The 22,585-nt window shown below is 33.7% G+C and overlaps 3 protein-coding genes across 4 annotated transcripts; all 3 read right to left on the reverse strand.

Annotated features, from left to right (window-relative positions):
* Positions 1–214: 214 nt before the first annotated feature.
* On the reverse strand, positions 215–5,662 carry LOC110812676 (cyclic nucleotide-gated ion channel 17-like). Of its 2 annotated transcripts, XM_088208604.1 has the most exons (7): positions 5,445–5,661; positions 3,981–4,557; positions 3,618–3,830; positions 3,203–3,498; positions 2,239–2,350; positions 1,536–1,772; positions 215–1,175 (listed from the first exon to the last, which is right to left on the reverse strand). In XM_088208604.1, the coding sequence occupies exons 1-7, from the start codon at positions 5,471–5,473 to the stop codon at positions 453–455; spliced, it is 2,187 nt and encodes a 728-aa protein (XP_088064730.1). In that variant the 5' UTR covers positions 5,474–5,661; the 3' UTR covers positions 215–452. The 2 variants fall into 2 exon arrangements, with proteins under 2 accessions (XP_088064730.1, XP_088064731.1); XM_088208605.1 differs by lacking the exon at positions 1,536–1,772 and having other exon boundaries at positions 5,445–5,662.
* Positions 5,663–8,201: 2,539 nt separating this feature from the next.
* Positions 8,202–11,618, reverse strand: TPS11 (trehalose phosphatase/synthase 11). The gene is made up of 3 exons (XM_088208603.1): positions 9,277–11,618; positions 8,896–9,169; positions 8,202–8,692 (listed from the first exon to the last, which is right to left on the reverse strand). Exons 1-3 carry the CDS (start codon positions 11,262–11,264, stop codon positions 8,405–8,407), a joined length of 2,550 nt encoding a protein of 849 aa, XP_088064729.1. The 5' UTR covers positions 11,265–11,618; the 3' UTR covers positions 8,202–8,404.
* A 6,581-nt stretch (positions 11,619–18,199) lies between these two features.
* On the reverse strand, positions 18,200–21,869 carry LOC110825583 (uncharacterized). Its single transcript, XM_022056048.2, has 5 exons — positions 21,484–21,869; positions 20,857–20,941; positions 18,960–19,073; positions 18,605–18,706; positions 18,200–18,490 (listed from the first exon to the last, which is right to left on the reverse strand). The coding sequence occupies exons 1-5, from the start codon at positions 21,588–21,590 to the stop codon at positions 18,446–18,448; spliced, it is 453 nt and encodes a 150-aa protein (XP_021911740.2). The 5' UTR covers positions 21,591–21,869; the 3' UTR covers positions 18,200–18,445.
* Positions 21,870–22,585: the final 716 nt, after the last annotated feature.

A 22,585-nucleotide genomic window follows, 5' to 3' on the forward strand; every position in this document is an offset into this window, starting at 1 on the left:
TTCTAAATCTTCTTCAAGAATTTGGAATTTAAACTAAATTTAATACTAAAAACTAATCAGAGCAAATTTAGAATCAATAACTTTAATAAAAAGATGTTGAATTCATCAACAAAGTACGAAATTGTAAATGAACTGACCACTTTTCTTTTTCTCTTTTTTGGGTTGAAATACATTTCTTCCCAGGGGAACATGCCTCTTAAAATAATCCACATAATTCCCAAAGCTCATTCTTCATACTGTTGATTTAATCAGCTGACCCCTGAAGGCCAGCACATTGAATGTAATATTACAAATAGATATGGTAATATACAAAGTAGTAACAGAGCAACACAACACAATCATTTCCCCTCTGCTCCAAAAATATCTAGACTTTTTGTCAAACATTCAAGTGGAATTCAGTCACCCTTGAGCAGAGAGAAGTTAGTTATGCTACTCTTACCTAATGTAAATAACTAGTCTTCTGCCTCGGCAGAAAAATCAGGCTCTTCTGGTTTCCGCAATCTTGATAGCTCAACATCTTTGATCTTCTGTGCTCCTCTTCTTGTGTTTGCAGCAAACCTTGAAGCCAGTATTGTGACTCCAAGATTCAGCTTTGCCTGAGAATGATTTGAGGCAGCAGATGAATGTTCCTGCTCTTGATCAGTCTCATTCGCCTGTTTCTCATCCATATTAAAACATTCAACTGAGGCAAGATTATTTTCCGTCATTCTCCTCTTGTATCGACGCCAAGCAACCTGTATGAAGCAAGCAGCCCATGTCCTCCAATGGTGCGAGTAAAAGCGAAAAGTGTGTTGGAGCTTCTTGCTGTGCAGGCGCCTAAATTGGTTGGCTACAAATTTGAGATCTTCTGCTCTGAGTGCAAAAGCTTCAACTTCAACCAATGCTTTCACTGTTCTAGTTGAAGAAGGCAAGTTCATGGTGGATTTCGGAAGCAAAGCCCAGGCAAGTAGCTCCTCGCCACAAAAATCTCCAGGTCGCAATGTGATCGAATTGAAGAAACCAGTACGACCTCCATTAGTTGTAGAGCTCTCCAATCTACCTCTGATAATAAAGAGCATCTCTGTCACAGGGTCCCCCTCACGAACAAGATAGGTGCCTTCAGTAGATAAGGAAGAAACTAGACGCTCACATATAGCATCAAGCAGTTGATCATCCATCTGAGAGAAGAATGGAACCTGCAAATAACAAGGGAATTATGGCCATATTTCAAGAAATTTCATCAAACAGAAGTTAGATAAAGCTAATGTATGTCTTTCAAAACCATGATATATCTGTACAACATTTGAAGCATTTGATCCAGATACCCTTTAGAACAGATGGACACAGGACGTGGAAAAAAAGAGGAGAGAATTTTTTCTTTTTGAAAAGAACAGTAAAATTGCGTGTGATATTCTCAAGATATTCCACTTCATCCAGTCCAATATGATCAAAGTTCTCTGTAAATGATCGTCAGCCTCCTTATTTAGGACCAAAATGTAAACCCAGCGCATTCTTTTAATCTCTATAAGACAAAAAAGTTCTCGGAAGGAACATACACGCCGAACAAGGTCCAAGCACAGGTGGCATTGAATATCACGACGGAGATCAACAGGTAAACCACACAGGATTGCTTCTTCATCAACTCCTCTAGTTGCTAGCCACTTATATTGAACAAAACGCCGAATCCGGTGTTTCAGATCTTCTGGGAGTTGACGGTGCTTCATCCACTCTTCAGTATCCCTTCGCTTAAGTCTCCATTCCTCAAGCCTTACAGTGATAGATTGCAGGTACGTCTACGTCATGAAGAAAACCATAAACCAGAAGATCATGCAGGAAGATGAAAGTACAGGCACAAATTTTGTCCTTTCAAATTTTAATTCAAATAGAAGTCGGCAGAAACAAGAGAAATAACTTAACCTCTTAGTGCTAAAAGGTGATTACAGACGGGCAGACAACTGAACAAGATACTGCTGAAATTTTTAACTTCATCACTTCCTCAGTAAGAAAGTAAAATTGCAGAAAATATAAGACAGAAGCTTCTAATAGCTTAGGTGTTATTTTGAAGGAAAGAAATGGATACAGATATATTTTGAATTTCTAGAGAAAACTTACAGCCAAAAGTTTCTAACAATCCCATCCTCTCACATTCAGATAAAAGAAGATAGATAATGTATGCAAGAAAAAAAAGATTAACTGCTGATTAACTAGAATAATTTCAATAATTTGAAGAGAAGTGAATAATATAGCAGTTTATAATACCTGCATATTCCCAATCAAATGAGCAAATAGAACAAGACCCAATATGGCAATAAGCACAGCAAATGAGGTTTCTCCAATGAATGTGCTTGTTGACAAATTCTGCCCATATGAACTGAGACAACAAGAAAGCAAAAGCAAGTATCAACATTTGTATATAACTCACATATCAATGCCCATTTCTTTCATGTGCAATATTAAGAAAATGGGAGAATGGGGGGACTCTCGACAAATAACAAACAGATATATTTTATGGACAACAATTTTTGCAGTCGGCCTCTTCCTCCCTTTCTCCCCTCTCTCTTGATCTTTTGTTTGAAGATAAACTGTGATGACTTATCTGTAATAATTTGTTCTCTAATTGCTCAAGCCAAACCCCCCATGAAATGGTCCTGTGCTGCAAGGTTTTTAAAAATTTCTACTTCTTGCAGACCACCTGTCTGTGAGGAAGTTATATCTTGCAGGGTTTCCTTTCTAACATGTTGGCAATAGCTAGCCAAATAGTTTGCTCGTTAATGAGATTGCTCTTTGAGCTTATGGAACTCAATTGACAAAAGTAGTGCCAAGCAAACTTCATACCATAACCAATGACCATTTCATTTAAAAATAACAACGATTTGTTTTTGAAAGAAAAACGGATAAAGCAATGATTTTGTAACTTTGGCATATTTGTTATGATTATTTCTATGCTTAGATTTTGAAGTTTGTAGTCAATGTAGGTTATCATGTTACAAGCTTGGCCCATAAACTAGTACTTGCAGAATAAATGGGTTACTTGCACTGCAAGTGCAACAGATAGCTGCCTAAGTATTAGTTTGATAAATTTAACAAGCAACTAGGTTCTCTCCCGAGGAAAAACAAATAACTAATGAATAATTAATTGCAGCAATCAACAATATTAACATGCAAGAAATGGACATTGAAATTGAAATAAATAGTTGAACATGTAGAAATGATGAAATCATACCTAAGCTGTTGCAATCCCCACCATAAACAATAGAAATACTTCTCGAAGAAGTTCGAGGAAACAACATGTTTGGTCACTGCATTTCCAAAGATGCCATAATTGAAATCATTTTTTGGATCACATTTGGTGAACACATTTGTACTATTTACCCATGTCTTGCGGAGATCAAGGTTCACAGAATCACAGTCTAAGTAATTAAGTAAGCATTTGATAGGGCCTTTTTCCTTTTTGCAATTCGACTTCCAGCATGACATATACCTGTCAACTGATAACAAATACCATGCTGCACCTAGAACCTGCATGAGTGAAGTCATTAAGTTGACACCCATTTGTAAGACTCAGAGAGAGGAAATTCACTACGTGCTTGAAGAACAGAACAGAACAGGCTTAAATGAAAAAGAATAAGATTACATACATGGCTAGCCAGCATGTACAACATAAGATTATATGCAGCCCCAGCCCATGCCGTCTTTGTGACAACTCCAGTTGCTTTAATTATTTCAGAACTTAAAGGAAAGATTAAATATAATCTTGGAATATATTGAAAAAGAACAATTAATGCAAGAGCATTGTTCTTATGATCAGTCCGAGGGGTTCTTGTTGCTGGTATAATAAACCAGATAACCATCTGTAGAAAAGTTAAATTAGACAAGCTCTACCTTTCTCATCTCATTTAATTCTAAAACCAAGACAAGTGAACACAAAAAGGATTGACAAGAACAATATCATTATTGAGAGTAGCAGTTCATAGAAAATATGTAAAATTACAAGAAAGTACCTGAGGGAGAGGCAATGTTGCAATGAAATCAATGAAGAAGTCAGATCTAAGATATCTTCGTGCAATCAACTTTGGATCCATCACAATTTCACCCCTCCCAAAAACCCGAGTGGTTGAACTTGGAGCAACATAGCCTGTTCTAAATTTTATAACCATGTGTAGCAGATAAAAAAGATCTGCAATAGTCCGAAAGCAGGTTACAACAATTCGTAAGTTCAAGTCAGTCTTCACACATGAAGAGTTGGAATCTACCGCAACAGAAGGCAAGAGAAAATACAGCGGGTCAATGAAAAGTGCAACGAGGCAAGAGATGATGAAAACCCAGTTCCACTGCAACACAATCTCACTCCCTGGGTCAAGAATTCTCTTGTACCACGGCACTTTGTCCCCTGGAAACCCCTTGGACCTCCCAATTTTGCTTGCTTCATTGAATCTACTTCTACCACCCATCATCCCATTTTCTGCTTTCAGCATCGAAGGAAATGAAACCTTGTATGTAGAAGAGGACCTCTCAAGGTGTGTTGGCTCATTTTTAAGCCATAAAGTCCCTTTACTTCGTTTTCCATCAGAGTAAAACCTATAAAGTTTTTCAGAAAATTGTTATTGTTTAATTAAAAAATGTTAATGGCCATATTGATAAGAAACATATCTCTGCCAATCATATTCAAGTTCTTCCAAGTTCTCTTGTGAACTAAATGCAAATTTACGAGGGCCCTTAGCTCCTTTTTGGTTTCTGAGATCATACTGAAGAAAAAGGAGATTGGGAATTAACCTCAGATAATATATTGGATTGAGTAACAAAAAAGATGCACCTAAATTCTCTGTACATATTAGTTTCTAGCACTTCCTCTGCAACAAGCAAAATCAACAATTGAAGAAATCCAAAAATAATCTTTTGGATTATCTGTTTCTTATTCTCATTTTCACAATCAAGAATCCAAGGATTTATTTACTCTTCCAGTTTGTTCCAGATTTCTGGTCCCCCAGATATCCATGAAAAATCTAAAATTCTCAAACACTTCCTCAACAAAATTAATCAGGTAATTTAGGTAACTATCGTCAAAACATAACCGAAAACTAGTGAAAACTAGTTAGATTTTTCTTAATCGTAGTATCAAGAAGAAAAGAATTCGTTCAGGCTCCCACCTTGCCCAGAACGCCCAGATATCAACTCATCAAGAATTTAAATTGTCCATGTTCTTCAGCGAATTTAAGTGGTTAGTTTGGATAGTTAATAAGCTGAAGAAACCCATAAAGCTAACAAGCTGTTTCTGTCGGAAAGTAATTAAAAAAGGAACAAAATTAAAGCTTGAGCTTCAGTGAGAAGACTCCCCCTCATCGTCTCAGCAACTAAGAGATGGGGAAGAAGAAAAGACCCGGGCAAGTTTCCCACGGAAACAAACAAAAGAAAAGACAAAAGTCAACACAAAATGGAAAAATAAACATGTACCGGTACCAACTCACCTAACCAGGCGTTCCTTCTTCAACTCCATTAGCCAAGAGAAAGGAGAAGCTCAAAAATCCTGATCTCCTAAAACCAGAACATTTAGGAATATTTCGCGATCATCAATTATTCCTGTAAACTCGAGCTGCTATCGTGCTCTCTTTTGGGAATGAGTGAGGGAAGTTGCCGAGTCAAGAAGTCGGGAGCGGGGGTTTTGTCTTGTTTACGTCGGCGGATCTTTGTTGAGCTTTAAAGCCAAACGTGACACGGGAAAGTCAGCGCATGTTGACTGGAGACCCGAGAGACAAGAAACAGTAAATGGGTAAACCCGACCCGCGGTTAGAAGCTTATGAGCTTGATCCAGAGAGTAATTTGAGTTTCTGTCTCACTGTCGTTTTAAATATATATATTTTTATATATTTAGTTTTTAAGATATTTATTTGTTTATCTAATTAATTTATTTAGTTATTCCTCGTATTTATTTTTTTAATAAGTAAGATATTTATTTTATATTTAATCAATTTACTTAGTTAATTTCTCAATATTTTTAAATAAAATATTCAAAATAAATATTATGTTTTTATTAATTTTTTAGTATAAAATTTACTTTTTATAGTTCAATCATACTTTTTAATAATTTTAAACATCTTAGTAATATTTTTCACTACATTATAATTGTCTCCTTTGTTTGACTATAATCAAATAATGCAATGTCTACTTTGCGTGATAAAATTTTGTTGCAAGTTTAATATTATTTTCGTAATTCAATATTATATATATAATAAGTTGTTGCATTACTATAACTTTTATTTGATTTTTGCATAAATAGTTACAAAAATAAATTTTTGATAAGAATAAAATAACATCAACATAAGTTTTGATCAATTAAGACCAAATAAAATCACAATTGTTTTAGTAGAAACGGTAAGAGAATTTCTCTAAAGGTCAATCCATATTAAAAGTGTATAGGGGATAAATGTGAATCTATTGAATTATATATTTGTACAAAATTTTTATTCTCGATGTATATAGGATTATTTAGATCTTTAATTCTTATTAAGGAAATATAAAGTTGTGTCCCTGTGAATGAGATTAAAGAAGTCCTCCTTGATAGATGATAAATAAGAGTATTCAAATAAATAGGGTCTGACCTCCATAATCAATTACATATTGCTTGTCTCTCATGCTAGATTTAATCATTTTAAGACATAATGAGGTTAAGTTATCGTAGAGTAATTAAAACTTGATATAAATTTTATGACATAACTACTTATACTATCTCTAATAAATTTATTAATTGTAACTTGTTCAGTGTCTCTGACTAATATATCCGTATTTAGTTTGAACTAATTTGTTGGAGGAATTTTTCATCCAACTCAATATACATGTATCAACTCATTCATCATAGAAATCTAATCTTATGTAAAACTTATGAAATTATAGAGTAATCTTTATAGTCACTCAACATGGAGGAATCTCAACATTTCCATGCGTTTCATAAAGAATGGCGTTCTTTTTTATATATAGACTCTCAACAAATTTTGTATTGTTAGTAAACAAGAGTCCTTTTGACATTGCATTAAAAAATATTAGAAGTAAAATGAGATATTTGCTAAATTACAAAATAATTTATATTTATTTTTTATAACATAATAGTAAGTAGAGTATAAAATTTCAATCTTAATTAGAAAACGAGACTATACCTAAGAGCTCGTACCGAATGGGATTAAATTAGTTTTTATCCGGTCTTCGATCTAAGGATGTAAAGATGACTAAAAGAATATACCCAAACCAACTCAATCTTTATTTGGACTGAGATAAAAATCCTAAAATTCAAAAAAAATTGTCGCTATCCTCTCGCCTATTATCTCACACATAAGTTGTACATCACTCTCCAGTCTTTTCTCACTCTCTTACTCTCTCACTCTCTTATTTTCTCACAATCACAACTATCTCAATCTTCTCTCTCGAATCTCACTAGTTGCCTTCTCCTCGCTAGTGTTGCCACGACTCTCCTCAACCATCACTAGTTGTTGTTTCTCTTTATGTCTTTTCTCACTCTCTTCAGTCCTCATGCAACTAGGCTAGCACACAGCCTCACATAACCACGCTCATGGCAGCTTTCTCACTCTGACACTCATGGCCTCATGCTCTTCGTAGCTCTCCTCATTCCTATTCTCTTGCTCTCTTTAGTCTTCACGCAACACTCTCATTCTCACACTCATAGCTTCATGCAACATGCACATGTAATCACACTCACAGGTCCTCCTCTCAGCTATTTGTTTCTCCCTTGTATTGTCTTCAATTAATTAATATTTAGTTTCAAATTTTTAATCGAATCTATTAAAATTGAATAACATAAAGCGTATAACATAGGACAATAACGCTTAAAAAATTTTATTTAGATTTTGCTTTTCTTTTGTTCCCTTCGCTGAATATCGATTCATGATTTATGTATTCATAAATTCTAATTGGTACTTCAATAAATATATTTACTTTATTAATTCATATACAAATTATTTATAATTTAAATTAATTTTCATTTTAAAAAAATAAATGGTTCAATCTACCCGGTCCAAACCGAACTTAAAAAAAAAAAATTGATCCAACCGAACCAAATAAACCCAAGAGTCGTAAAGTTTCCGGTCTTGCTCCAATTCTAATCTAGCCTGGTCTAATTTTGAACAGATGCACACATCAAGTAGTCAGTAGGGTTAATGCATCGGATATGACCATGAGCATCGTTTTGAGTATACATCACAAGGAGAAGGAAGAAATGGCTAAATTTTCTATATATTCAATTTCTGAGGTCCTGTAAAAGCAGACTATATTCTGTACAAGGCTGCCCTGTAACATTTGTCCTAAACCAATAACCTGCTCCTCCTAAACATCAATGATCATATAAATGAACCAGCCTCATTTTAACAAACATTTCTTTTCTTTTTTTGTTTTTTTTTTTTATGATCAGCAGATACACATACTATGGGCTCTTCGTTTGTCCAGATGAACCAGCAAGGCTTTCAAGCAACTTGATGACTTCTCCTGTATCGTCCAGGTAGTATTTTGCCATGCTCGGTTTCTGGCCAACTGTGCAAGCAAAAACTTCTCCTATGGCAGGCAATGATGGGTTCATAACCGAGCTTGCAATACTCTCGAACATGTCCTCATCCGAACGATCATCTCCAATACACAGCAAAAAGTCTGGTGACTTCTCCCTATATCTCATGGTTGAGATAAGATCCTCCAGTACAGTGCCTTTGCTTACTCCCTGCCATCCACCACAAAAACAAAACCAATAAATTATGTTTACTTACCTATTAGTAAGGAATAGAATTCCCCCTTGGTCAACAACAAAGGAACATAAGAAACTCATTATAATCCCCTTTTCTCTCCACCAACACAATTCACATTTAATACTGCAATCATCCTGTAGGTTATCCACAATCAACAAAACTGCATACAATTAATTACCTGTGGTTTCACCTCAACTATGTGCTGTCCCCTCTTGACAACCACAGGCTCATTTGCAAGGACACTCTCTAAGTGATCAAGAAGTTCTTTAGCCTGGCATGAACCAAAATGAGGGTCAGCTTCTTGGTGATGCCACACCAGCGCAGTTTCTTTCTGTTCTATGTAAGAACCATCAGTCGTCTCTGTATAAAGCTTCATCACAGGCTCTGCAACCTTCTTCCAATCAAAATTAGTAGTCAATGTGCAAGTTTCCCATGGAGAATCCCTACTCCACCTACATAACAACAAAGACAAGGAAATTATCAAAACAAATCAATCACAAAAACCGGAAACAAAAAAAAAAAGACCAGAAAATTTGAAAGAAAGTTGCAGTAGCATTACTGAGTAAAATAACCATGCTCCGCCGAAATGCCCAATTTCTCACATGGAGAGAACCAATCAGCTAAGGGATCCTTGCCTCTACCACTCACAACAAAAACAATGTTTTTCGGATCACTGCATAAACAATTCAAAACCGAAATAACATTGCTACTTGGCCTTTGGTCCATTGAACCCTGTGGCATCATGGTGCCATCATAGTCCAGCAGGATTAACCGGCTACTTGTCATCTTATACGCAGAGACAATAGGATCCAACATTAGTTTCCTAAAGGTAGGTCCCAAAGCAACAATTCTGAATCCCAAACCAAGCCCCACTGGCCAATACCTCTTGTTGTAATGATCATGACAAGCTCTCTCAAGGTCTTGTTCGAAGCTCCTTGCCCAATAAGCAACATCATGTGAGCTAATGTACTTGTAATGTTTCTCATGACGCAATTGTTTCTCTGCCTCCAACATTTGGATTGCTGTACTCATGGCATCCGCCACAGCATCAACATTCCAGGGATTAACCCGAATTGCCCCACTTAGAGACGGAGAACAACCAATGAATTCAGATACAATAATAACGCTATGCCTTGAAGCACTCTTATCTTCACCGATGCCCAACACTTTGTCAAGAAGAGGGCTGCCCTGTCTGCTCACAGTATACTTGTAAGGCACCAAATTCATGCCGTCCCTAATAGCATTCACCACACAACATTCAGCAATAGCATAGTAAGCAACCTTCTCCTGTGTGGTTATAGCTCGATTGATAAAAATAATCGGGTCGTACCCAGGTTTCCCATACTTCTCGCTGATCTGTTTCAATATTAGATTCACCTCGTCTTGAACCTCTTGCACATCCTTCCCTGAACTTCTTGCAGGGTTAGTAAGCTGTACTAGGACAACTTTCCCAATCAGTTCCGGGTTCTGTTCCAAAAGCTGCCTCATTGCCAAAAACTTTAAACTGATCCCCTTAAACAAATCCATATCATCCACACCAAGCATCAAAATCTTTCCATCAAATTTTTCTTTCAACTCCATAACCTTCTCCCCCGTGCTCTCAAGAGACATAAGAGTTTCAAGCTGCCCCATGTGAATCCCCACAGGCAGAATCTTGATGCTCACGGTCCTACCAAAGTAATCTAGCCCAATGTAACCTCTCTTAGACTCATAATCAAGACCCAGAATCCTACTACAGCATGACAAGAAATGTCTGGCGTAATCAAAAGTATGGAACCCAATCAAGTCACAATTCAACAGGGCCTTGAGGATTTCTTCCCTGACGGGCAACGTCCTGTATATCTCCGACGAGGGAAATGGACTGTGGAGGAAGAAGCCGAGTTTAATCCTGTGGAGTCGCTTCCTCAAGAAAGTGGGCAGCGCCATGAGATGATAATCATGCACCCAGACCTGATCGTAATCTTCGTTAATTACCTCCATGACTTTATCTGCAAAAATCTTATTAACAGAGACGTAGTCCTGCCAATGAGAGCGATCAAAACGCTCACAGTGGCTCGGCGTCATAGGCAACATATAGTGAAACAAAGGCCACAAATAGTGCTTGCAAAAACCATGGTAAAAATTGTTGTACATATCAGGAGGTAAGAACGTTGGCACACACCGAAACTTGTCCAGCAAAAACTGAGAGATCTCCTCTTGATCGGCTTTATCAATGTCGGCCTTTAAAGTACCGACATAGAACACTTCTACGTCGGGGGAGAAGCCGTCTTTCAGCTGCAAAAAGAGGCTGTCATTGTCGTAATCAAAACGCCATTTCTTGGTGTCCGCGTCACGGGTTGCCCGTATCGGCAGCTGGTTGGCCACGATGATTCTCCGCTCTTTAGACACGGATTCCCCTGATTCCGACTCGGCAGGGTTCGTCTGATCGTCGTCTTCGTAATCGGATATGACACCCGGCACCGTCATGACTCGGGGGATCCGATTCATAGTCCGAAAATCGTCCATGGAAACCAAATTCAACAGGTCTAAACAAGATCTTGACAACATACCTTGGTTCCCAAACGAAACAGCCAACTGAGTATCCGAGAATTCAAGAAAAAAAAACCAACGTGGGTTTTCAAGAATTCAAGAAGGTTTGTTTTTCTGGTGTTTTTGGTTTTGTTGGTTGTTTCCAGTTTAATGAAAAAGAGAAAAAGTAATTCTAGGGTTTATATGAGTGCATTAAGAGGGTTTATAAGAGGGTGTTGCAGAGAAAAATGAATCTGGCAGTAATGGAAATCAAAGATCTTGATACACTTAACATTTTAGAGAGAGAGCGCGGCCTATAAGGAAAAACAGTGAGGATAAGAACGAAAGAGAGACCAAACTGGGCAAGTGTTTATATGAGTACGTGGAGGGACGGATTGGACGGTCCTGATTTCACCAGTCTCGTGATCGTCTACATCAAAATGGATTATGCACAGAACAGAACTGTAACCGACCTTTCCATGCTTTTTTTTTTTTTTCTTTTTAAACGTTTTAATAACCTTTCTTACCGGCTATAGCCTGTAAACTTGTTACCTTTTATTGCCATGAAACAGGGCTTTAAATTTACCTCAAAAAGTTACCAAAACGGGTAAAAATGAGGATAAATAAAATATCCTTGTTAATGTAAAATTTATCAATTTCAGTTTTATCTTATTTTACTCCAAAAATAAATCTATTCATAAGTTTATTTTACCAAAATAGTTTATAAACTTAAATAATGATTTTAATTTTATAAAATTAAAATTAAAATCATTATTAATAAATATTCATTGATAAAATTTTTTTCTCTCAATATATTGCTAATTAAAAACTAAATTATTAATGCCGATATTTGTTTCGGCTACTTTTATTTGTTTTTAAATCGTAGAAAAATGATAATATTAAGATCTTTTTAAATATAATTATATTTATATTAAGTATTTTTGTCAGTAGCAATAAATAAAAAGAAAGAAGGTTAAAATAGACAATGATAAATTATTAAGTAAATTTATATAGTAAATAGTAAATTTTGTCACGGTTATCTTGAAGGTCGAGATTTTTTGAATTAATGGCTTATGTAGTGACACGTCAAACGAAACCGAAACTAAATCTCTACCTAATCCTATATACAACTGGAAAAGTAAAAAAGTGGGTAATGAAACAGCTTGCTAGCCCGAAGTTTCTCGAAACCCTCATTACTGGAGTTGCCCACAGTATTTTTTATCAAGAAAAAATGACAAACTCAGTTGGGACCATTTTTCAGTAGAAACGTTACACTTTTTTTATCTACGTAATTCATACGTGGAAAGATATATTACTTTCATCCACGTAATTCATACGTGGAAAGATATATCACTGAACTAAACGCTATTGATTCTAGAAAACGTTACTGTCTCAATATTTCAAAAAATTATTTAATATTTTATTATTAAATTTTATAAATAGCGTAGTATACTTTCTCACAATGTATCAAAAAATATATAAGAAAATATTATAATTTATCTATGGAAGAATATATTTACAAATGAAAAAATACATTTAAATCTCAGTTGAAGCTCAAGAGTAGGGAAAAATATTTTTTATTTGATTTGATTCTCAAAAAAAATTATTCTAAAATATGTTAGAATGAAATTTCTTTGTGATATGTTCTTATAGATCACGTTGTTTATAGATTAATCTTAAAAAAATAGTCAATTTTAAAACACTATAATTTTTTTAAAATAATATGATTTTTTTAATAGTATAGTATTTTTTATTGAAATTCTATTTTTTTTTTGTAATTTTTAATATTTAAAAATATATCTTAACTTAAAAATCTTTATTATTTACATCGAGACATAAAATAAATATAACTAATTACACATAACATTAAAATATCATTTCTATTTGTTTTGATAAGTGTTTTATTGAATCATTTATTTTCTTACACCAGTCACTTAAAGTAATATTATGTAAGTACATAAAAATGATTATTCGAAACATATTTATTGATCATACAACAATTTATTTTTATAAATAATTTTTTCGTTTTAGAAATTTATTCTATAAATAATCTCATTTTTTTAAAATAATTTAAAATTTATTTACATATAACTATTTCTTTAATAAATGATCAAAAAATATATTTTCACGACAATAAATTTTTAAAGAGATTAAAAAATCTTATTGAGAATTCAACAATAAATTTCCTAATTATATAGAACACGAACAAATATAAAAATAAATTTATTATTTGTATTCAATTTGTTTATTTTCTTGTTCATGCACCTGTGATTTTTTACAATTTATTATATTTTCTTAAATCATGCCCTTCGTACTAAATAAAACCAAAATAACATTATTAATATAAAAATAAATTTATATCATCAATCAAAATTAGTTAGTTCAATAACCATTTTAACTTGTGCATTGGTTGATAGTAGACTAAGAATCATAATGTCTTATGTATCTAAATTTGTTTGTATTTTATACTTTTTTACATAAAAAGTTTTTATTTAATAAATATACAAACATAATATTCTAAATAAATTTATAGATAATATAAATTTTATTAGAATCAATAATAAATACTAAAAGTTTATCAAAATTTAAATAATGTGGTATATAATATGATTTTAATATATTCACATGATATGTTACATCATATTAAATTTTATCGTTAAGTTAATATTTAGTAAATATATTTAATTAAATAAAATTATAACTACTAAAAATTTAATTAAAAATAATAAAAACAAAATTATTTAAAAAAAAAGCATAGATATTTGGTTTTTAAAAAAATACATAAATTTGGGAGGATTTAGGTATTTAAGGAGTTGATTAAGCGGGATTAATAATTGAATTTCAAATATATTCCTAATATAATAAGATTATCCAATTTGAAAAATAAAGAATAGCCGAAATTAGAAAAATAAAAATGTTGAGATTAACTTTACAGCTGTAACAGGATGACCCGGTCACGAAGCAGGGGATCATTTCCAACATGCTTTTTACACGGTTGGCACGTGTAAGGATATCTACTATCGGCTCCAGCGCTCATCCACCAGACTTTTCTTAATGAGTTTTTTAATGCGTTTTAATTATTTGCCGATATTTTTCTAAAAATGAAATTTCAAGTACCTTTTTGTTGATAGCTATGTGCGTGTGTATAGATATACATACATACATACATATATATATATATATTTATATTTATATATATATATGTATGATATATCCACGAGGAAGCACTCTTTTCCTTTTATCTATTTTCTTGGAAGTCAAAAATGGGGACAGGGTGGTTCTAGAATTTGCCACGTGGAACATCCAAAATTCACGGACGAGCCAAATCACGGGCGTGTGGTTCTCATTTGCTGAGTTGGCAGATTACCGCCATTCAACGGCTGTGATTGCGCCCTCTCATTTACGGACACGTCATCCTGCATGCTTAATCAATTTTTGAATGGGTTCCCTCAAAATTGCTGCCACGTCCCACACCAACCCTCACAGATTTTTTCTTTTCCCTAAAATACAAAATTATTAATCATTTCAACTCTCTAATTTTTTTTTTTTTATAATTTATGCTCTCATTTATTTCTAATTAATATTTAATATTATTATATTACACGTGGATTTTCAATCTTTTCTGTTTTAATTGCTAACGTTAATTACAGAAAATTAAGCGCTAACACATATATTATTTATTTAAATCCTCCAAAAGAATTTGAAAAGAACGCGGGGCAGGTGTGACGTCATGCGTATTATGAATAAAATTCCCATGCAGCCGATTGCACGCACAAAATACATAGAAATATTTGTAATAGATTTATTTAATTTATATATATATATATATGTATATATTATAAAGTAGAAAAATTAAATATATGGATAAACTCAAGCTTATTCAAATCGAAATTTTGGGAGGACCCACAGTAAATCAGCTACGTGTTGGAAAAATAGTGGAACCCATTTTATCACAGCGTTGACAATTAAGATTTCTTGTGTTTATTTTTCTCCTTTGTGAGGAGGTGGATTAATACCAAATTAAACAAATATATAATAGTAAAAATAAATATTAAATATTAATTACCGATATGTTATTATATATAAAATCTTATTATAATAATTAAACAAAATTCTGTGCTTAATATTTTTTTTAATAACTAATAACCTAAATAGTAAATATTAAATAAACACACAGTTTTTTTTTTTTTAATCCTTTTATCCACCTCGGATTTCTGCGCAAGATTTATTGTTCGGCCATTAATAGTTGCCGTTAAATCTGCATGTTTTAATAGATATTTATGTTACAAATTAAATTAATTAATTAGTAGTTGGAGAAGTTTTAGTATTAATTAAAAGTAGTAGAATATAATAAGCCAACCAATAATGCATGAGTCAGTTTCCAAAACCCAATTGGTAAAGTTTAGTGGATATGATAAACAAATGAATTAAGAAAGCAATAAATTGTTGGGTTGGATAATCCGACTTCCTTTTAATAATCTTGATTAGTGCAATATTATCTCTCAAATGGTTTCGTCCCTAAGAATATTATTCAATTTTTGTCTTTTGAGTTACAAATCTACCAAATTAACTTTTCGCTTGTTCTTGACAATGACTCGGTTAGATTTTTTTATGTTTGTATTATATCACAATTTGATATATATAAATTTCTTTAAACGGGTAATAATTGAAATAGAAATCGAGTTCGATTAAATCAGAATATATATTGTATTAAAATTTAAACAGTATATAATTATTCTAAAGTTTTGCTTTTAAAGTATCTTATCCTTAGAAATCTGTGTTTATCACACCTAACCAAACAATATGACTTGTGTGAAAAGATGATGGTTTCTCGTGTATATATATATATATATATATATATATATATATTCATACGTGTGTATAAAATAATATAACATAATATCAGATGGGTCAATGTTCTTCGGTATGTTTTCCTATAAGGCTGCGGATGAGAGGAATCGATTCTCTAATGCACTTTTATATATATATTTGATAGAGGAGGCAATTGAACTTAGCCAGATTTGTGTATAATAATTAATGATAAGAATATTAAAATAGTTTTATTATATTTTAATCCAAATCTTGGAACGAATTGAAGCACAAAACAAGGACATACGTGTGTGTTTGTATATGTACATATACATATATGTATATATTGGATAGAGTATATACTTTCTTTTCATACTACATATATATATATATATATATATATATATGGTTTAATTAATAATGTCTAATCTCGATGGAACAAGTTGAGGTTAAGAGAAAGTGCATATATAATATAGGTCGAAAATGATCGTATATAATATTATATTAATGATTCTGAATTTAAATACGTATTCTTTCGCATAAATAAATAATAACAATAATTTAGAGTAGAATATCTTTTTCTAATTTTATATTTATTTTGAAATTATGTTTTATAATTATTTAAAAATTAAAACATACAATAGAAAGACAATTAATATAAAAATTGTAAGTAAAAATTTTATATTTATATATTAAAAATTAAAATAGATGATTATATATATATATAGATAAGAAGAAGACGCAAAGGCTAAAGAAAAGAAAATAAGAAAGGTATGAAAACATATAATTAAATTCCCATAGAGCCCTTCACGTATCAACTACTACTTTATTATCAAAGTAATTAAATTGATTTTTGTTGGTCAATTTTAATTGCTTGTCAAACCCTCGTATCATTATTATTCTACAATCAAAAACTCATTTTAAGGATATATATATACACCACTATCGGACGGACATGTAAATTACCCACGTTTACACCAACTTTATACTTAAAAACTATATTTATTATCATTTCTCATTATTATTTTCATTTCTGGTTGGCTTAAATCCCACGATTCTTTCTCTTTTTCTAAACAAAAAATCTTGGGGGGGTGGGGTTGAAAATTCAGCAAGAAAATGAAAAGACAATAAGTTTACCAGAGAATTATAAAAAGACCAGTTTATCTTCCAACCGTAATTGTCCTGTCAGATTCTGGATTTGGGTCAGACCATCATCAACTGCTCGTTCATGGACATAAAGACGGGAATGTATGACAATCGACGGTGTCTAAGTTTCCTATTTTCAGCATACGGATAAACGTTGACAACTACTTTCCAATTTCTGAAACCAACCCCTTCTGTTTTTAAATAAAGAAAACGACTACGATGAAATCGCAACATGTTTACAATCTTCTATTTGTAAGGAACATGACAAATACAGTAATGGGTCTGTGGATGGTGGCTGTGATGATTATGGAGATGGTTTTTTTCTGCCCGCTAAAATGTTGTGCGCTGTAATATAAACAGGGAAGTAAGCAAGCATGCAAATAGCTAGAGAAAATACAAACTTACATGATTGCGGGTCAAAAAGAATATTTACATGATTGATCAATTCAACTCGGTTTCCAATCAAGATTTCGAAGATGATTTCTTGTAAGTGAGAGAGTAAACCTACTTGCCATATAAACAACACCAATAACCTTAGTTTAAAGAGAGTAATATGCAGAACTGCAAATAAGTAAGAAAGAGCACAACAAAGCAAGTAGATAATTTGGATCTCATCCTGGTTATTTTCTTTACTACCTTTCAACCAAACAAAAAGCATCAATGACTTTTTACTTGCCAGATAAAGTTCTCCTAATCAAAAAGGAAGTTGGGGTAAACCCAGAAATTATTGGCACTTCCATTAGTGCTCTGTGCATTGTCATTCTTGCACATTGTCTTCATTCTAGAGATGGGAATTTCATTGAGCTTTTATGATATGTGTAAGATTTTTGATGATTGCAGGCAACAAACAAAGATCTACAAAGATATTTTAAGACGAAGAGTTTGCTTTGTTTATTATATATTTTGTCAAAAAACATTAGTCAACCGAAACCAATGTAGTCTAGTCTCACGCCACTTCTCGCACAATACAAGTGACGGAGGAGCTAACAAACAAATGGGAGAAACATTACAAGGGCAAATACCAAAATAAGCATCTTGAAATTGAACTTCCTTATTTCGAGGAAGATGACAAAGAAAGCAGAAATTGAACATAGGACAGTCACACAGGTTGTCCATGGGGAAGAAAAAGCCAAAAAAAAGAAGATTAACATGAGAGCTGATAAATGAAATATACACACTATTTAATTATCTTACAGGTTGAATTTCAAAAGAATAGTTCAAGAATGAATCTGCAATTTCTCATACTTCCACCAAGCAGAGAGAATCTATCGCACAAAAAGACTGACAATTGTGGACCAATAGCCAGCCAGCTGCGAATAGAAAAGGAACATTGCTTATTGATCAGTATGAGTCAACTGAAAGGGAAAATACCGTGCAGCAGACTATCACGGCGAGTAAAAGCAGAAAAAAGAAAATAGTCTTACCTGGGCCAGAATACCTTTGCCAGTCTGACCTTCAACAAGCAAACCTGCTGTGATACCAATCATTGCCCAGGCTCCATTAATTGCTTCAATTTGCCGCCTTCTCTAAATAGCAACTCAAGTTCAATAAGATGATCAGCATGGAAACTATATCAAGACAGAAAAATATTTATGCAGTACTCCCACAACATTCAACTACAACTAACAAGAAAATTGTACAATACATGAGGAAAAAAAATCAAAAACAAAATGTGTCACAACATTTAGATCAAGCATAGTTTTGCAAGGCTTGTTGACAGAACCGCCCTTGGAGGGAGACAATTTGCACTGAGTTCATAATTATATATGAATCCCTTACCTTGAATTTCTCTTTTGCTCGAATTTTCTGCAGTTGCTTGGCAGCTAATCGTTTGGCCTCCAAAGGATCAACCATAATCACTTCATTAGGTGGACCTCCTTTCCCTGGAGACACCTACATGATAAAAAAATTGCATACTTCCATGATAAATATCTCCACAGAAATAAAATCTGATTTCTGTATAGACTGCTTTTGGATTTATGATAACAGGGAGAACCAAGAAAAAAGTATTCCTTTTACCTAATTCCAAGTTAATTAGAAACTGTTAGTCTAATGCTAATTCAGTAAATCAAGTTGCCATGGAGTTTCCAGTCATAAAATGAATTTCAAAGAAAACAAAATGCCAATTTGAATCAGTTAAAAACTATCCATTTAAAAAAGTAGATTTTTTAACTATATATCTTAAATCAGTTAGTTGTCAACTTTTGAATAAGTATTATTACCTCAAGTTACCCAAGATTGTCTTACAGATAACTCAGTTGAAATTTCCGGGTTTTGCATTTCAACCAAGTACTTACAATGAACCTTGAGAACTTGACTACAGTTAAGTGCTCACCTACCTCTGAATGACATCCCATCACAAGGTAATTACAGTGTATTCCTGAGACAACGTACTACAAACATATTCTTTGCTGCTCAAAGGAGCGTCAGACAAGCCACCATGGATCTAGCATGGCACTAAATGCCTCTAGTTTCCACTTTCTTATTCTGAACCTGAACCAATATTTGAAATTTTGTTGACACACTGAAGAATAGACTATCCATGCGATGCCACTATTGTAACTTCCTTACTGAAGTCCAGTAAATAGCAGTGAAGAAGAATCTAATGCGCCAAAAGTTAGAACTGTTAGATAGAAATACTTTATGAACTCAAGTTAGCTACATAAATAGAACAATGCAAGCCTGCTCCTTAGCACTCTTGCCAGTTCCCTTGGTCAGAATTAAAAGGAAAATGCTTTCATTTACTCGCATTCATTCACTTCCATGATCGGATACGTTTTCAAACAAATAAAAAAGAAGTTATATGCTCAAGTTTTTGCCTCAAAATTTTTCGAACAGGAGGAAAGATGCAAGTTATAGCCTCGTTCATAATTCAGTTATGGACATCCCAAAATTTATAGCCTCGTTCATAATTCAGTTATGGACTTCCATGATCTGATACGTTTTGAAACAAATAAAAAACAAGTTATATGCTCAAGTTTTTGCCTCAAAATTTTTCTAAGAGGAGTAAAGATGCAAGTTATAGCTTCGTTCATAATTCAGTTATGGACATCCCACACCCAAAAGTTAAAAAGCCATAGGATTTGTTGAATTGCCAAGTATTTCTCAAATTATGCAACTTCCAACAAAATCTCTACCCTAAAAAAACTCATTTTCTCTTTCCTTAACAGTTATTAGTGAATAGACATGAACTAATATTTACTGGGTGCATTCTCTGATCAATGGTACTTCCTTCAAATGCTAAATTTAATAAACACATCTCAGAAACTGTTACTAATGATTTTTTTTTTTCTTCTTTCAGAGAGAAAAATTATGACTTCAGCAGAGATTCCATCAAATTACTCGCCTTTAGAGATCTGCATGATAAATAGAAACTTTAGATTTTCCCTATAACACCAAGATGCCAAAGATTTTGATTTCAAATTTATGGGGTATTAAACCATAAAGTCAAATTTTCCCTATAACACTAAGACGCCAAAGATTTGATTTCAAATTTACAGGGTATTGAAAATAAAGTCATGTTCGTATCAATTGACACATATCTATACCCCATAACTTTAATTTCTATGAGGCGCTCGTCTACCAAAACCGTTGAGCACATACCTACAAACCTTTGATCATACTCAAACCAAATCTATTGGCATTAGACATGAAGAAGCCTTGAGTTGATGCATACATTAGGATTGGCCAGAAGGCGAAATGCTTGGCCCTTGGTTCTGCTGCTCACCAAGCCCACATCTCGGTCTTTCGTCAACCCCCATCTGCAGGGGAAAAGAAAAAACTTTCAACCATATAGAAGCCTCATGCCGGAAAATTGCGAGAATCCAATAGATAATGATCATACCATTAGCTTAAGTTGTATTAAACATCCTGAATTACATAACAATTCATACTAAACGAATATCAGGAACACATTACGTTCAACAGTGACAAGCACTCATCAGCCATCACAACGAATGGATAAGGAAGCCAATTTTTCCTCTGTTCTCTTTATCCCCCCAGACTTTCTATCACTATAAATTATTATCAGTCACGAAAACTTGCCTTAAATTCTCAAGTTGGACGAAACACAGATGAGAAAAGATGACAAGAATTTAGTGGATGAGAAAAGAGGCAAGCTTTATTCAGTGCACGTTCAGTTTTCCTTATGGTGAAATTTAGGTTATTTAGTAGGGAAACATTTTGAGTGTGGGTAATTTCTAAGCAACCAAACAATTCAGGAAAATAGTCACCAGAAGAAAACGATTTCGAAAATGAAGGAGAAGTGTGCAAGTAGTTAAGAAAGAAGTGAACGTGAAGTTACCGGAGGAAAGTGGCAGAACGATGGTGAGGAAGACGGTGCGACAGCATAGCTCGATGTCCACGGATGATGAGGTGGGACGACCTTACGGATACCACCATGAATGACATCCCCAGAACTTCTTTACGTGTCCGGAGTGACGGTGTCTCTCTCTCCCTTCCCTTTCCTCTGGTGTTTTCCTGCCCCACTTTCTGTATTCCTATTTTATCTTCTAATCGAAAAGTCTTTTCTTTTTTTAATATTTAAAAATCAACAACCAGAAAAAATATTAATTTGTTAGATGGAGAAGTTAAATTGTTACGCTCTTTTCTTTCTCGATTCTCCTAGCCATTAAATCATGACAGAGACTGGATCATCTAACGAGGAGAATTCTTTTTGCCCTGCGTTGAGACCCCCAAACAAAATCTCTACTTCGGGGCGTGTACAGTCCGGTCCAAACCGAACCGAAACAGGTTGTTCGGTCTGAATAAATCATGGATCCCAGCATGTTGGGACCGAAGTTTGAATATTACTATGGTTATACCATAATAGCCAAACTCCACCCAGAAAACCTTCAACCTTTGAGCGGATGAAGGTCTCTAGAGGCCCAAAGAAATTAACTTCTTCAGCTTCTGATCAGCAACCTCGAAGCTCTAAGATGACAAAAGTATCCAGTTCTTGATTATGAATTATTTCTTCAGTATCAATTCTAGAGTTTCAACTAGTTGTTGTCCCATAACGTCGAAGAGATAATTTGTATATTCATCGTAAGCATTAAAAATAATAAAAGTGTCAAAATTAGCATGCAAAATCATGACGGGCATATACTTAGATATCACCTGGAATATCATCCAAATTACACTTTCTAAACTGGGCCGCAAAATCTCCAGCACAGTGACTTATGGTCTCGTTTTCTTTGAACTGCTCATCAGATTGATCGGCCTTTAGGAGGTTACCCACATCGTGGATTAGGGACTAATGTACAGTGCTTTTGTTGGGTCCATTTTTCATTTCTATGGACTGGACTTTGAGCCCACTTTCCTAAAATTAATGTTGGGTCCAGCATGGTTCTTCTTTTCAGTAATTTATAATATGAACGTTTTTATAGATTATATGTGAAAATTAT

This window comes from Carica papaya, chromosome 7 (genome assembly GCF_054855325.1).
Source record: "Carica papaya isolate Zhongbai chromosome 7, ASM5485532v1, whole genome shotgun sequence".
NCBI lineage: Eukaryota > Viridiplantae > Streptophyta > Magnoliopsida > Brassicales > Caricaceae > Carica > Carica papaya.

Bases quoted from the DNA above. Each gene is read 5' to 3' on its own strand.
- LOC110825583 (XM_022056048.2), bottom strand. From the start codon at position 21,590: ATGTCATTCATGGTGGTATCCGTAAGGTCGTCCCACCTCATCATCCGT. The intron at 18,707-18,959 runs GTAAGGGATTCA...GTTGCTATTTAG, and splicing joins GAGCAAAAGAGAAATTCAAG to AGAAGGCGGCAAATTGAAGC. The intron at 18,491-18,604 runs GTAAGACTATTT...TTCTATTCGCAG, and splicing joins GCAAAGGTATTCTGGCCCAG to CTGGCTGGCTATTGGTCCAC.
- LOC110812676 (XM_088208604.1), bottom strand. From the start codon at position 5,473: ATGGAGTTGAAGAAGGAACGCCTGGTTAG. The intron at 3,499-3,617 runs GTATGTAATCTT...TCACTCATGCAG, and splicing joins TGTACATGCTGGCTAGCCAT to GTTCTAGGTGCAGCATGGTA. The intron at 1,176-1,535 runs GTATGTTCCTTC...TGTTATTTGCAG, and splicing joins GCTTGGACCTTGTTCGGCGT to GTTCCATTCTTCTCTCAGAT.
- TPS11 (XM_088208603.1), bottom strand. From the start codon at position 11,264: ATGTTGTCAAGATCTTGTTTAGACCTGTTGAATTTGGTTTCCATGGAC. The intron at 9,170-9,276 runs GTAATGCTACTG...GTTGTTATGTAG, and splicing joins GAGCATGGTTATTTTACTCA to GTGGAGTAGGGATTCTCCAT. The intron at 8,693-8,895 runs GTAATTAATTGT...GGTGGATGGCAG, and splicing joins TAGTTGAGGTGAAACCACAG to GGAGTAAGCAAAGGCACTGT.